General features: G+C 45.0%; 1 protein-coding gene across 1 annotated transcript in view; it reads left to right on the top strand.

Annotated features, from left to right (window-relative positions):
• LOC117741307 (spectrin beta chain, non-erythrocytic 4-like) overlaps positions 1-13,988 on the top strand; it is an 81,010-nt gene that overhangs the window by 17,989 nt on the left and 49,033 nt on the right. The window contains exons 18-23 of the mRNA XM_034548262.1: positions 7,668-7,908; positions 8,307-8,465; positions 9,043-9,173; positions 9,265-9,490; positions 11,322-11,524; positions 12,712-12,802. Coding sequence (XP_034404153.1) covers positions 7,668-7,908; positions 8,307-8,465; positions 9,043-9,173; positions 9,265-9,490; positions 11,322-11,524; positions 12,712-12,802 — 1,051 coding nt within the window. The remainder of the gene's footprint in view (positions 1-7,667; positions 7,909-8,306; positions 8,466-9,042; positions 9,174-9,264; positions 9,491-11,321; positions 11,525-12,711; positions 12,803-13,988) is intronic.

The following is a 13,988-nucleotide window of genomic DNA, read 5'->3' as shown; positions in this document are numbered from 1 at the left end:
TCATAATGTTTGTATCCATACTGTACGGTATGTGGAGAGCAGCCCCTCTTGTATGACTGTCCTATTGACTCCCGGTAAGGGGGAGGAGTAGGTAGGAGGAAAGGGAGGCAGACTGACAAGAAAAGAGAGGGAGAGAAATTTCGGATTCCTTATTCAGTAAAATTCATGTAAAATAGGATTACTTCTCTCGCTCCCTCGCGCCCTTATTTATGCTGACATCCAGCCAGGTCGGAGTGGCTTTTTAGTCCGTCATTCACATTCACTGACCACGGTTACGTCTGCCAGCATGGCTGCCGGGTGTCTACCAGTCGTGTGACCTTGGCCCATGGCGCTTGTCTCGGGGTGAACCATCTGTGCCGGCTGCCTCAGTCAAGACAAGGCCAGCCGAGAGCAAAAGAAGGGAAAAAATAACACAGATCTCATCGTTGACTTCCTGGTATTAGTCATTCAAATTCTGCTTCAGCTTCAGTGTGTTTGCTGTGCTTACACATGAACAATGTTCACATTATTGGGGTTATTGTGTGTAAATGCGCAATGAAACACAAGTTTGTTTCCCATTAGTTGAATATGTTCACCCTGTAAATGACATACTGTAGTTATGTAGCTCAGTCTATCGTCTTTACATTTCCTACCTTTCAAATTGATTTCTGATATAGGATCGGCTGCTGCTATTTTTTTGGTTGAAAATATTAAACGTTCAAACAGAGTTACAAAGCCAACAGCAGTTAGCAACATTTCAGATGAAGGAAATGACGGATCCATGCAGGTTGGAGCCATAAATATATACAGTTTTTCTAATTTGGTGCATCTTTCTACAGTATTATTACAATTAAATGTTTTTATAATTAGTATCTTGTCTTAAGCATGCATTCATGTTTATCCTTTAATTCGTATATAAATAAAAATACAAAAATCATTCTGTGTGTATTTGGGTAAGCTTACCTGTATACACACATACAAGCAGCGATCCCTGTCACACACACACACACACACACACACACACAGCAACAATCAGCAGCAACGCATTGCATGTTCAGGTGACTTCAGCAGCTCTGAGGTCTGTGTCACCGAGCTGTCTTCCTGCCCGCCCGCAGAGCAATGTAATGACAGACAGAGCGTCTGCCATTACCTCATTACAGTCACGGGGATCTCTGCATGTGTGTGTGCGTACTTCTCTGCATGTGTGTGCGTGTCTTGGCCGAATAGGTTGTTTACTGAGACCTGCTGGTCTGCAGCATAATCAGGAGAACATCTTGTATGACGATATGGTGAGCAGACAGGGCCCAGCCAGAGAGCAAACCAAATTAACTGTCTCTCGGAAAATTATACTAGGTCATATCTGGTCAGCGTGTCTTTTACCGGTTATGCAGCATGGCTCTTATCGAGGTCAAGATTCATGAGCTTTCATACAGACACCAGATCCAACAATAAAAGAGGTACGACTGGTCAATCAATCACATTTCTTTCTGGGAACAATAGAGAGCTGGAATGATAGCCTGGTGGTCTTTCAGTTCATCTTTTTTCAAACCTTATTAGTGGAAGAAAATAAATCCTGCCTTCAACCTCTGATCACAAAGCAGGTTTGGGTCGTTCTGTCACATTTTCATCTCGTGGCCTCATTTTCACTGCAGTATACAAGTCCTGCACCTCTGGGGTGACTGTGGCTCAGTGAAAGAGTGGGGTCGACTTTCGATCAGAGGATCGGCGGGTCGATCCCCCTGCTACGCTAATCTGTGTCGATGTGTCCTTGGGTCTGGATGGTTAGGTAGAGACCTGATTGGGAGGTGGCACCTTCCCTGCCATCAGTGTATGACTGGGTGTGAATGATGATGTGTAGTGTTCAAGCGCTTTGAGTGGTAGGAAGACTAGTCCATTTTACATCTTTGGAAAATGAGTAGAAACATCTTTTGTACAATACAACAACATATTTACAGCGTCTCCTGTCCTCTCTTCTCAGCTCTGTGTTCAGCAGCTTGCAGTTCAGTTGAAGCTTCACTGATTCTTTGCCACGTTCTTTGATAAAAAAAACACATTATTCAAACTTTGGAAACATGGAAATTGTGAGGGTTCGGTTTGGCTGGACCCAAGCGCAGGTTGGGTGCACTCTTAATGCGGACAGGAGTTTGAGCCGGACCGCAGAGGGATTGATGATCTTATCCACCTCATAGGGTCCAATGAAGCAGGGTCCCAGTTTGCGGGACTCGATTTGAAGGGGCAAGTCCCGTGAAGAGAGCCACACTTTCTGACCAGGGCGATAGGTGGGTGCAGGGATTCGGCGCCGGTCGGCCAAGCAAATCTCCAAATCCTGGTTTGCCCGTTCCGTCTGGGGATGATATCCTGAAGAGAGACTGGCAGTGGTACGTAGGGCTTGACAGAAGGCTTTCCAGACCTGAGAAGAAAACTGAGGTCCTCGATCTGACACAATGTCCTGGGGATGCCGTGGAGTCGGAAGACATGGAGGACCAGGAGGTTAGCAGTTTCGGTGGCTGACGGCAACTTGGGGAGGGGAATGAAGTGGACCGCCTTGGAAAAACGGTATGGTGGTTTCCTTCCAAAGGGGGTAGACCAGTGACGAAGTCCGCTGCTATGTGGGACCAGGGGCGGCGGGGAATAGGCAAAGGGTGCAACTGTCCTGCCGGGGGCTGGTGGGAAGCCTTGCTGCGGGCACAGACTGAGCAGGCTGAAACGAAGGCCCGGGTGTCTTGGGACATGGATGGCTACCATAAACCGCTGTCTTACGAAAGTGAGGGTGCGGTGGAACTCAGGGTGGCAGGCCAACCTGGAGGAATGCCCCTATTGTAAGACTTGTGATCGGACGGTGTCAGGCACAAACAGACGGTTTGGGGGACCGTTGTCTGGGTCCGGATGAGAGACGCAACTCCCCATGTGACCGCAACCACCACACGGGAGGGAGAGAGGATGGTCTCAGGCTCGGGGGTGGGCTTCTCCGTGTAGACTGACGGGAAAGGGCATCGGGTTTGGTATTACGTGAACCAGGGCGGTAGGTGAGGGTGAAATTGAACTTACCCAGGAACAAAGCCCATCAAGCCTGGCGGGAGTTTAACCTCTTGGCGGAGCAAAGGTAAGAGAGGTTCTTGTGGTCGGTCCAAACTATGAACGGTTGCTCTCCTCCCTCCAACCAGTGCCTCCACTCCCAGAACCACAGCCAATGGCTCCCGGTTACCTACATCGTAGTTGCACTGCACAGGTGAAAGACGCCGGGAAAAGAAGGCACATGGGTGTAGCTTCTGATCCTGAAGGGCCCGCTGAGAGAGGACAGCCCCGACCCCCGAATCAGAGGCATCCACAAACTGTAGAAAGGGATCTGGGTGAATTAACACCGGGGCAGAAGTGAATGGCCTCTTCAGGGTGGCAAAAGCAGAGTCTGCTTCCGGAGTCCAAGAAAATGAGACGACAGTGGACGTGAGTTGCGTGAGGGCAACAGCTACTTTGCTGTAGTCTCGGATGAACCTTGTGTAGAAATTAGCAAACCCAAGGAACCGCTGTAGCTGTTTGCGATTGGTGGGCGTGGGCCACTCCACCACTGCCTGAATCTTTGCTGGATCTGCCTTCACCTGACCCTGCTGAATGACGAAGCCAAGGAATTGGACGGTGGTCACATGGAACTCACATTTCTCAGCCTTGGCGAAAAGCTTGTTCTCCAATAGCCGGCGCAACACAAGCCTGACGTGTTGGGTGTGTTCCTCCATGTTCCGGGAGAAGATGAGGATATCATTCAGGTATACAAAGATGAAACAGTTGAGCATGTCACTGAGGACATCATTGATTAAGGTTTGGAAAACTGCAGGGGCATTGGTGAGGCCAAAAGGCATGACGTTAAAGACATGGCTAGAGGGTAAGGGGGCGCCTGGGAGCAGGTTTATGGCGCAGTCATACGGTCTATGTGGGGGCAGTGTTTGGGCACGCTGCTTGCTGAACACCTCCCCTAGTTCATGGTAAGTGGTAGGGACTAATGTAAGGTCCAGGACCTCGATAGTGGGAGTGCCAGCAGATTCAGTGGGAGCTGGGGCCGACTGGAGATAGTGAGAGTGGCAAAAGATGCTCCAACTAGCTTTGTGGTGGTTACCCGATAGGTGAAGGCTCAAAGGACTGGTGTGGTGAGTGATGTGGGCCAGGAGTTGTCCATCCAGTGCATAGACCTCCCTTGGGACAGGGATGGCTTTGGTGGATATCCCAGCTTGGGCCACGAAGGTGGCGTCCATAAAGTTTGCATCCGCCCCAGAATCCACCAAGGCCTGGAGTGGGATGGACCTCCCCTCCCATATAAGGGAAGCGCCAATCTGCATGCAGGAATGGGGAATTGTAGAAGAGGTGGAAGTCTGGCTCATCAGGACTCCCACTCTCTGCAGCTAGAATCCGAAACTCCACTGCATACGCTGCGACGGAGCCGGAACCCTGATGAAGGGAGAGGAGCCTGCTGTAGGCCTCTTTACTCTGAATTGGATGGTCAAAAGTTCTCCTAAGCTCCGCTATAAAAACCGGGTAGGAAGTACAAATAGGAGACCCCCTCTCCCACAGAGCTGTTTCCCACTGAGAAGCCTTGCCTGTAAGTAACCCCATAATAAAACCTATGCGTGACTCATCTGGGGCGTAGGTGACTGGTTGCTATTGGAACACCAGGGAGCATTGCAGGAGGAATCGTCCACAAGCTCCCAGGTCTCCGGATTAGCGTTCCGGGTTGGGATGTAGGGCTCCCGGGCAAGCGGGGCTGGAGCGGCAGGCGCCGGAAGTGGCGCTAGTGGGGTAGCAGAAGACACGCCGTGGCTCCGTGGCAGAAAGGGCAGCGAGGCGAGCGTCGCCTTGGTCCATTCGGGCAGTGAGGTGAGCCACATTGGAGTTGGGATTCCGTAACTCGGCCCATACTTCTTGGAGGTTGTGACGACCAAGCACGATGCCATGGGAGGCTAGCGCCTGGCCACGGGGATCCGCGCCCGCTGGGTCCATGTTGTGGCCAGATTATTCTGTGGGGGTTCGGTTTGGCTGGACCCAAGCGCAGACACAGGAGGCAAGGTTGGGTGGAGGTAAACGGTTTATTTGACAAAACTGATGAGATGGTAGGGAAGAGCGCAGATGGAGTGGCGAGGTCGCGTGAGCGGCGGTGGTTGAGCGGAAGTGCAAGTACGGGATTCCTGGGCACAGGGGTTAGCAGGAAATCACAAACAAAATGCAAAATACGTCTAGTGAAGCCGAGAGTCGAAGTACCACTGGAAATGGTACAATAATCTGGCAACTAGAGGGAGGGAAGCCAGGGTGTTTTAACAGGGAGGACTTGATGATGTGATTGAAGACAGGTGCCTGAGATGAGGTGCAGGTGTGGAGATGATTGCCAGTTGCTGGAAGCCACGCTCACGAGACACACACACCCGTAACAGGGGACAAACAAGGAAAAAACAGAAAAGGACACGAGTCACGGCCGAGCCGTGACAGAAATGTGATGATAAAGCTGCTTTTTCCAGCTGGCTGTGAAATTGTGTAGTTTTGCCGGTTGTTTGAAGTAAACATGCTTTTCAATTCCGTCGGCGGATTTTGGGGTTTGGAGGACTTAAATGATCCAAACTGGCTCTCTGTTCTGAAAATATTTTTATTGAACAAATCTCTTTTGCAATGAAAAGAAACAACCTTCTATTCAATTCAATTCAATTTCAATTCAGTTTATTTTGTATAGCCCAATATCACAAATTACAAATTTGCCTCAGAGGGCTTTACAATCTGTACACATACGACATCCCTGTCCCAGGACCTCACATCAGATCAGGAAAAACTCCCCAAAAATAACCTTTGACAGGGAAAAAAGGGAAGAAACCTTCAGGAGAGCAACAGAGGAGGATCCCTCTCCCTGGATGGACAGAAGCAATAGATGTCATGTGTACAGAATGAACAGCATTTACAAAGTTACATAAACACATTACATGAATATGACAATGTATGAATGGAACTCCAATCCATGAAACAGAAGGAGGTCCAATGGACCCTATGAGACGTGAAGTCACAAAGACTCCGGGGAGGAAGCAGAGTTAATAAGGTGCAATGGAGAGATGTAAATTCATCCACAAGGAGAGAGAGAAGAGGAGATAGGAGCTCAGTGTATCCTAAAACATCCCCCAGCAGCCTATAAGCCTATAGCAGCATATCAAGGGGCTGGACCAGGGCAAACCTGATTCAGCCCTAACTATAAGCACTATCAAACAGGAAAGTCTTAAGTCTATTCTTGAATGAGGTGACTGTGTCTGCCTCCCGGACTGAAAGTGGAAGCTGGTTCCATAAAAGAGGAGCTTGATAACTGAAGGCTCTTGCTCCCATCCTACTTTTTAGGACTGTAGGAACCACAAGTAGCCCCGCATTTAGTGAGCGCAGCTCTCTAGTGGGGCAATATGGTACTACAAGCTCCTTAAGATATGATGGTGCATCACCAATTAAGGCTTTGTAGGTGAGGAGAAGAATTTTAAATGTGATTCTTGATTTTACAGGGAGCCAGTGCAGAGCAGCTAATACAGGAGTAATGTGATCTCTTTTCTTAGTTTTTGTGAGTACACGAGCTGCAGCATTCTGGATCAACTGGAGGGATTTAAGAGACTTATTAGAGCAGCCTGATAAGGAGTTGCAGTAATCTAATCTGGAAGTAACAAACGCGTGAACCAGCTTTTCTGCATCTTTTTGAGACAAGATGTGCCCGATTTTTGAAATGTTACGTAGATGAAAGAATGCAGGCCTTGAGATTTGCTTAACATGGGAGTTAAAGGACAAGTCTCGGTCAAAGATAACGCCGAGATTCTTTACAGTGGTGTTGGATGCCAGGGCAATGCCATCTACAGAAACCACATCACCAGATAATTGATCTCTGAGGTGTTCAGGGCCCAGTAAAATAATTCAGTTTTGTCTAAGTTTAACATCAGGAAGTTGCAGGTCATCCATGTTTTTATGTCTTTAAGACATTCTTGAATTTTAGCGAGCTGGTTGGTCTCCTCTGGTTTGATCGATAAATATAATTGAGTATCGTCTGCATAGCAAGGAAAGTTTATGCAGTGTTTCCTGATAATATTGCCCAAAGGAAGCATATATAAGGTAAATAAAATTGGTCCAAGCACAGAACCTTGTGGAACTCCGTGATTAACGTTGGTGGTCATTGAGGCTTCATCGTTTACAAATACAAATTGAGATCAATCTGATAAATAGGATTTAAACCAACTTAGTGCGGTACCTGAAATGCCAATCGACTGATCCAGTCTCTGTAATAGGATGTCATGATCAATGGTGTCGAACGCAGCACTAAGGTCTAATAATACCAGTACGGAGATGAGTCCTTTATCTGATGCAATTAGGAGGTCATTTGTAATTTTCACCAGTGCTGTGGTGTTTTCTAAATCCTGACTGAAACTCCTCAAATAAACTATTCTGATGTAGGAAGTCGCACAACTGATTTGCGACTACTTTCTCAAGGATCTTAGAGAGGAAGGGAAGGTTAGAGATTGGTCTGTAGTTAGCCAAGACCTCTGGATTAAGAGTGGGCTTTTTCAGGAGAGGTTTAATTACAGCTACTTTGAAGGAATGTGCAATGAAAAGAAACAACCTTCTGTCGATACATTTCTGTCGATACTCTCTCACAGTACCACATTCTTACTCTGTCCTTGTCCGTCACATCGTACCAGGTGGAACAGCATTGTGGAGCTGGTGGAACAGAAGAAAGATCAGCTGGACTCCATGCTACGCCTGCAGAACTACCTGCTGCAATGTGCCGAGATCAAGTCCCAGATCCAGGACAAGAGAAAAGCCATCGACGCCACTCAGTACGTAGGCAGCGACCTGGGAGGAGTCCTGGCTCTGCAGAGACGCCTCTCCACCATGGAGGGAGCCCTGTCTGTTCTGGAGCCCAAACTGCTGCATCTACAGGTAGGGAATTATGGGGGAAAATACATTGAGTATATGAACGGTAAAGGAAGATATTCCTTTAAGGTTGCCACTGGGGTTTTTCAATATAAATAAAAATCAGTTTTGATCATTTACATTAGAAAAACTGCTCTTTTTTCTATTCTTGTTCACCATGATGGCTATCACTGTTAATGTTAACCTTGTAACCTTTGTTTTAGTTGTATTTATTACAAACAAAACACTGTTGGTGCTACAGGAAAATATAGAATGCATCAGTAAAGCATAGTGGGCATAGTGGGCATTTATTCTAATAAATCAGTGAGAAAATAATGTGGAGGTTAGTAAGATTCGATAGGCAGGTTGCATTATGCAGCATACAAGACTACCATCACTACAACGCCGTCTGTCTGGTGATGTAGGAGGAGGCGGAGCACATGGCCACCGCCCACCCAGGTCGGGCCATGGAGGTTCTCGTGCCGTTCGACGGCATCAGCTTGGAGTGGGAGGAGCTGAAACGCACCCTGCAGGGCTGCGAGGACTCACTGATGGTAGCAAGCAGACTGCAGAGCTTCATACAGGTACTCAGAGAGGAATCTCACTCTGAGCGTCTGAATAGAGACTGACTCGCCATCTTACTCCACCCCTCTGATACTGCTATGTGACTGACTTCACCAATTAAGTCGAATTATTTTAAAACAAATGTGCTCAACAATGTGAAATCACGTTGTTGCCTTGAGTTAGTTATTGTTACGAGGCAAAAAAAAAACCATCTCATCACTTGTTCCAGGGAATAATTTCATCACTGGTATTGATCACTAATCCACGCAGACAAATAAAGCTTTGTTCATGTTGTGCTATTGAGCAAAATAAGTACATGTGTCACAAACACAACCACAAATATTTGACTTTGACGGCAAATTTCAGCCTCATGGGTCGAGCGTTGCAATGGATGGATGGGATGGATTGGATGAATTTGGAGGGATGGTGGGATGGACAGATGGATGGGATGGAATGGGCTTGGATGGATTTTCTGGATGACCCTTCGTATGGTGATAATGCGATGAAGTATTTCAACCGATTTACTCAAACGTTTGTACTGTAGACCAAGAAAATAATTGATTCAGTGTAGATCATGTTCCTTTCCCCAACTGTCAGGACCTGGACTCTTTCCTCACCTGGTTGGTCCAGACGCAGACGGCCGCCGCCTCAGACCTGCTTCCCAACGACCTGGAAGAGGCTGAGAAACTCATCAACAAACACGCAGCCCTGAAGGAGGAGATTGGACGGTGGGTCGCTGAGGACAATCAGAGACTCATTCTTGATTTTCTTTTTTTACATATCTTCCATATCTTCTATTCTCTGTTGTTTTCCGTGCAGGTACGAGGAGGATTACGAGCGCCTGCAGGCCATGAACGATCTGCTCGAGTCCGAGGAGGCTCCCCTCCCTCAGGCCGCCCTACAGCAGTGGCTCCAAAAGCTCGATGTCGGCTGGAACAAACTCCTGGAGATGTGGGAGAGCCGGAGGGAGGTTCTAGTCCAGGCTCACATCTTCCACCTCTTCCTGCGAGATGTCAAACAGGCAGAATCCTTCCTCAACAACCAGGTGAGACTGGCAAACGCCGAGCAGGTGGTGGGAGTTTATGAGGAGCGTCTCTCCGGACAGCTCTTTTTCTGCTGTTTTAGGTCGTTGGTCTCTGTTTCAGAACACCTTTGGATGGATTGTTCTGAAATCATCCATCGTTCTGCATGATAACTGGCTATGTACGTTATTAACAGATTAGCAAAGCTTCTAGCGAATATGATGTATGATGTGCTTTTATGTTGCTGTTTTTACATGAGGTGACGTTTCGCTTGTGTTTAATCTCAGGATTATGGGCGTTGATGTTGGTTTCTTCAGGAGTTGTTCCCATAACGATACCAGTATCGTAAATACCTCTAAAATAAAACTAAAATGCTGGATCGGGTATCAGCGAGTATGCGTGTCTATGCACCAATCCGATATCACGTTATCATATTGTTTATCAGGACCAACAACAACACAATTCTGTCACAACCTGATCCGTACATCCTGCCTGATCGCTGTGTGTAACGTTTGCAAAATGTCTAACTAGACGATAAGAGAAATCCCTTTGGTATTCATTCTCTGTATGTTCTTGTCCATGTTTGACAATGGACCTGAGAGCTAGGCCATACAACAATGACAGCAATCACATCACATCCATACAAGGTTAGTAGTACAGTGTGTGTGTGTGTGTGTGTGTATGTATATATATATACACAAACACACACACAGTTGTGTCAGACGATATACAAATTCAGGTATCGGTATCAGATATCAAATTATCAGAATTTTTTCTAATCTTAAATATCACAGACAGAGCTATCCGTGTGTGTGTGTGTGTGTGTGTCTCTCCACATGTGTGCGACTCGTTACCTTGCCAACCCTCTGTGTGTGTGTGTCTCCTCATTAGCCTGGGGGTTTGATTCGGGAGAGCGGCATTTCTTTAATAAGTATCAAAGACGTAGATCTCTATCTGCCTCTGTTTTTTCCTCACTTTCAGTTCAATTTCTCTGCTCTGAGGCCACATACATCTGTAATGATATTGTTCGTTTTTCAAAACAATTATTTAGTAAACTAATTAGTTCACCATTTACTCTGATATATGACAGACAATTGTGAAAACCACACAATTTCACATAAATTAAAAGAAAAATCATAAAAATGTTGCTGAGTTTACATTGTCAAATCCGATTGGTCAAGTCTTGCCTATAGTCAACAGATTGGCTCATTGATCCCTGTCTGTGACATAATAATCACAGTAATGGACAGCGTTGTTTTTGTGTGTTTAGAGTGTGGCACTACATTTATAGGATTAGTGCTGCGGTCTTATTCTACATTCTCTTTGATTTTGAAACCGCAGTCTTATGTTGTTGTTATTGGGCCTTTATGATGTTTAGCCTGAGATTTGTGCCTACATGTTGATTTATTCACTCGCACTAAGGAGATTGATTGAAAGCACATAAGTTATTTTTAGAATTTTGATGAACAGCATTATCAATAGACTGATATTTAAACCAACATAGGATACATATCATGATTTATAGGGAGGCACCAAGCAATTCTATGTATAATCCGACATTCAGCACCCCCCATAGCCTGAATGGAATGATTCGATGTTTCATTTCGACTGTGACTGATTAATGGATTATCAAATTAGTTGACAATGTTTTTTACTTTTGTTTAACTCATCAACAATGTAAAGAGTAAAACTGATTGTTGCTCATATGCTTTTCCAGAAGCACTCATCTGTTCTCTGCTCTTTAGATATTTGTTGTATTTTATTGAGGCTTTACTTTTCCTCGTATCCCCCGACTTCACTTGATCAGCTCTTAAACCAGGAAACTGCCTCACTGTTACCCTCTCCACTTTCCAGGAGTCGGCCCTCGCTCACGTGGAGCTGCCCACCACGGTGGAAACGGTGGAGGCCGCCATAAAGAAACACAAGGACTTCACCACCACCATGGAGCTGAACCTGCACAGGATCAAAGCTGTGATCGAGGCTGGAGAGAGTCTGATCAGCCAGAGCAACATCTACTCCGACCGCATCAAGGAACGCATCGACACCCTTGCCAACAGGTACCACAGGCCAACACCAACAGGTTTACGAAGCAGTCCACTTGGATCAGATGGATTTAGGGCCAAAGATCCTTCAGAACGCGTCACGTTTTTATTTCATTATGAAGCACTGAAAGCTATCAAAAGAGCTTCAAAATGTTGAATTCTCACAGTTACAATTCAGTTATAACTATGTGATATATAACTATATATGTTAGAACTTATAGAGGACGTTTCCTGAGTGTGAGCATGTCGAAATGATGAGTTAAAGCACAATTACATTTACAGTTTTAGGATATCAGAGAAAAGCCTTTTTGTATACAGTGATGTCTTGTCTTAGTGAATATATATTAAAAGAAAAAGGAAATACAGATCTATAAGTAGTCGCTAGCTTGTCAACCCTCAATAGTTTTCTTTTCTTTAATAAATCTCCATTTAAGAGTAAATTATGCCAAAAATGTCAGGTTTCTTCATGCTAGTTCTGTGAGCACTAACTGCTGCTCCACACACTCCAGCTGGTTTTAAAGCACAAAGAAGCAAGCAGCTGTCCGGACACAATGCAACGATAAGAAAAAAGAAAAAAGAATAATAGCAGCTGAATTTGAAAGGAGACGGACCCTCAAGTGTAAATGAAACAAAGCGCAGAGAGAAGAGAAGAACACAATCGGTTTAGTCCACCGCAGCTGATGCATAACCATGAAATCTGTGTGATAGCTGAAGTGAGTGTGCGTGTGTGTGCGTGTGTGTGTGTGGGTGTGTGTGTGTGCGCGCGCGTGTGTGTTGGGTGGGGGTTGTTTTTTGTGTGTGTACAACAATAGCAATGTAAAGAACCATATGGTTTTTAGATTTCATTTACATGAATTATCTTGTTGGACATTCATTTTTCTCCCATGTAGATGAGCTCAGTGCACGGTAGTATTTTCAAAGTGTTACATTTTGGTTCTGTAGTAAAACATTTCACGATTATTACGTTAATTAAGGTGCTTTTTGCTTTTTATTCAAACGATAACTGGTCTTGTTTGCTGTCTGCTATAAATACAGTTATTACTCCTCCATCGCCAAGCTTTTAAAATGCTTGTAGGAATGACGGTCAGACAATGAGTTTAGATTGTCAAAAGATAAACAAAGATAGATATGTTATAGTTTTGTCCACTTTTAGTTTTTTATCATCCTTGAAACTGAATTTCCCGTCTCCCTCCTTCCTTCAGGGGAAACCAGAACCGAGAGCTGGCCCAGCAGTGGCTGGAAAAACTGAACGACCAGTGGGAACTTCAGAGGTTTCTTCAGGACTGTCACGAGGTAGGAGGCCAATAGACTGGTTGCACTGGTTGTACTGGTTGAACTCACTGGAGTGGAATTGTATTAAATTGGTTCAAGAGTATTTTCACAGGCAGTGGGGGATACAAATAAATAAAACCATCTCTTTGTTCCTTTTTGTCAACATAGCCAACTTTATATGTGGCAGCCTCTAGTGGCAGCACGAGAAATGTGTTCTTGAAAAGTTTTGATCACTTTAGTGTTTTCCTGGAAATTACCACACTCAAAACCTTAAATGGATGTGGGAATATAAGCCAACAAAATGAGGTTTGAATAAACAGTCCCAAGTTTTAAAGTGGAAACAATAATATTTTACCATTTTGTCATGTTATGGCCAGGCATAGAGGGAAAAATAGGAAAATGTTTTTAAGTCAAAATACATTTTAGTATACGTATGTGCGAACACTCAGTTTGATTTATTCTCAAAAGTTTGACATTTTCAACATTTTGTCTTTATACTCAACATTTTTTTTCTTTATTCTTAACATTTTAACTTGGTCTTTGACATTTCAAATTGATTCTCAAAATGCAAAATCCAATACAAAATATTTGTATTATCTTTTTTTTGTTCCTTATGCCTGGTCCTAATACTCTTCCAAAGCAGTGTCCTAATGACATGTTATAAAAAGTTCCAACCGGCTTGTATATAGTTTGCAATGGAAACATTTACTCGTCTTTTAGCTAGTTTGTCGTAAAAAAGATGGTCTAGATGAGTAAATCTGATTTTTATTTTTTATTTTTTGTATATCCTGCTTTCACTCAGACACCAGAACCAGACAAACTATTTTACTGACATGAGAAACACATGTCAGCACACATTTTTAGCATCACCAATCTAATCCTAACTTGTGTTGGAAGCTGTCATCGACACGGTCCTCACACCTCACGGTCTCTCGCCCTGCGGAGTCACGGCTTCTTTCTGGGCCCAGAACCTTGTTTAGTTTCTGCAACTTTCTCTCTTCGGCTCTACTGAATAATTCAGCAGCACATTTCCTCATCACTCATTCAAAAGAGGAAGAGTGTATCCCACTGTGTACATGTGTGTGTGTACGTGTGTGTGTGTGTGTGTGTCGGCTGGTATGTGGTATGTCTGTAAAAATACAGTATGCATGAGGAGACTTCCCCTCACCGTGCGTGTGCGTGTATGCGTATGCGTGTGTGTTTGTGT

Source organism: Cyclopterus lumpus, chromosome 13 (genome assembly GCF_009769545.1).
Source record: "Cyclopterus lumpus isolate fCycLum1 chromosome 13, fCycLum1.pri, whole genome shotgun sequence".
NCBI classification, from domain to species: Eukaryota; Metazoa; Chordata; class Actinopteri; order Perciformes; family Cyclopteridae; genus Cyclopterus; species Cyclopterus lumpus.
The sequence above is the reverse complement of the archived record's forward strand: the minus strand, read 5'-3'. Positions and strand labels throughout refer to the sequence as shown.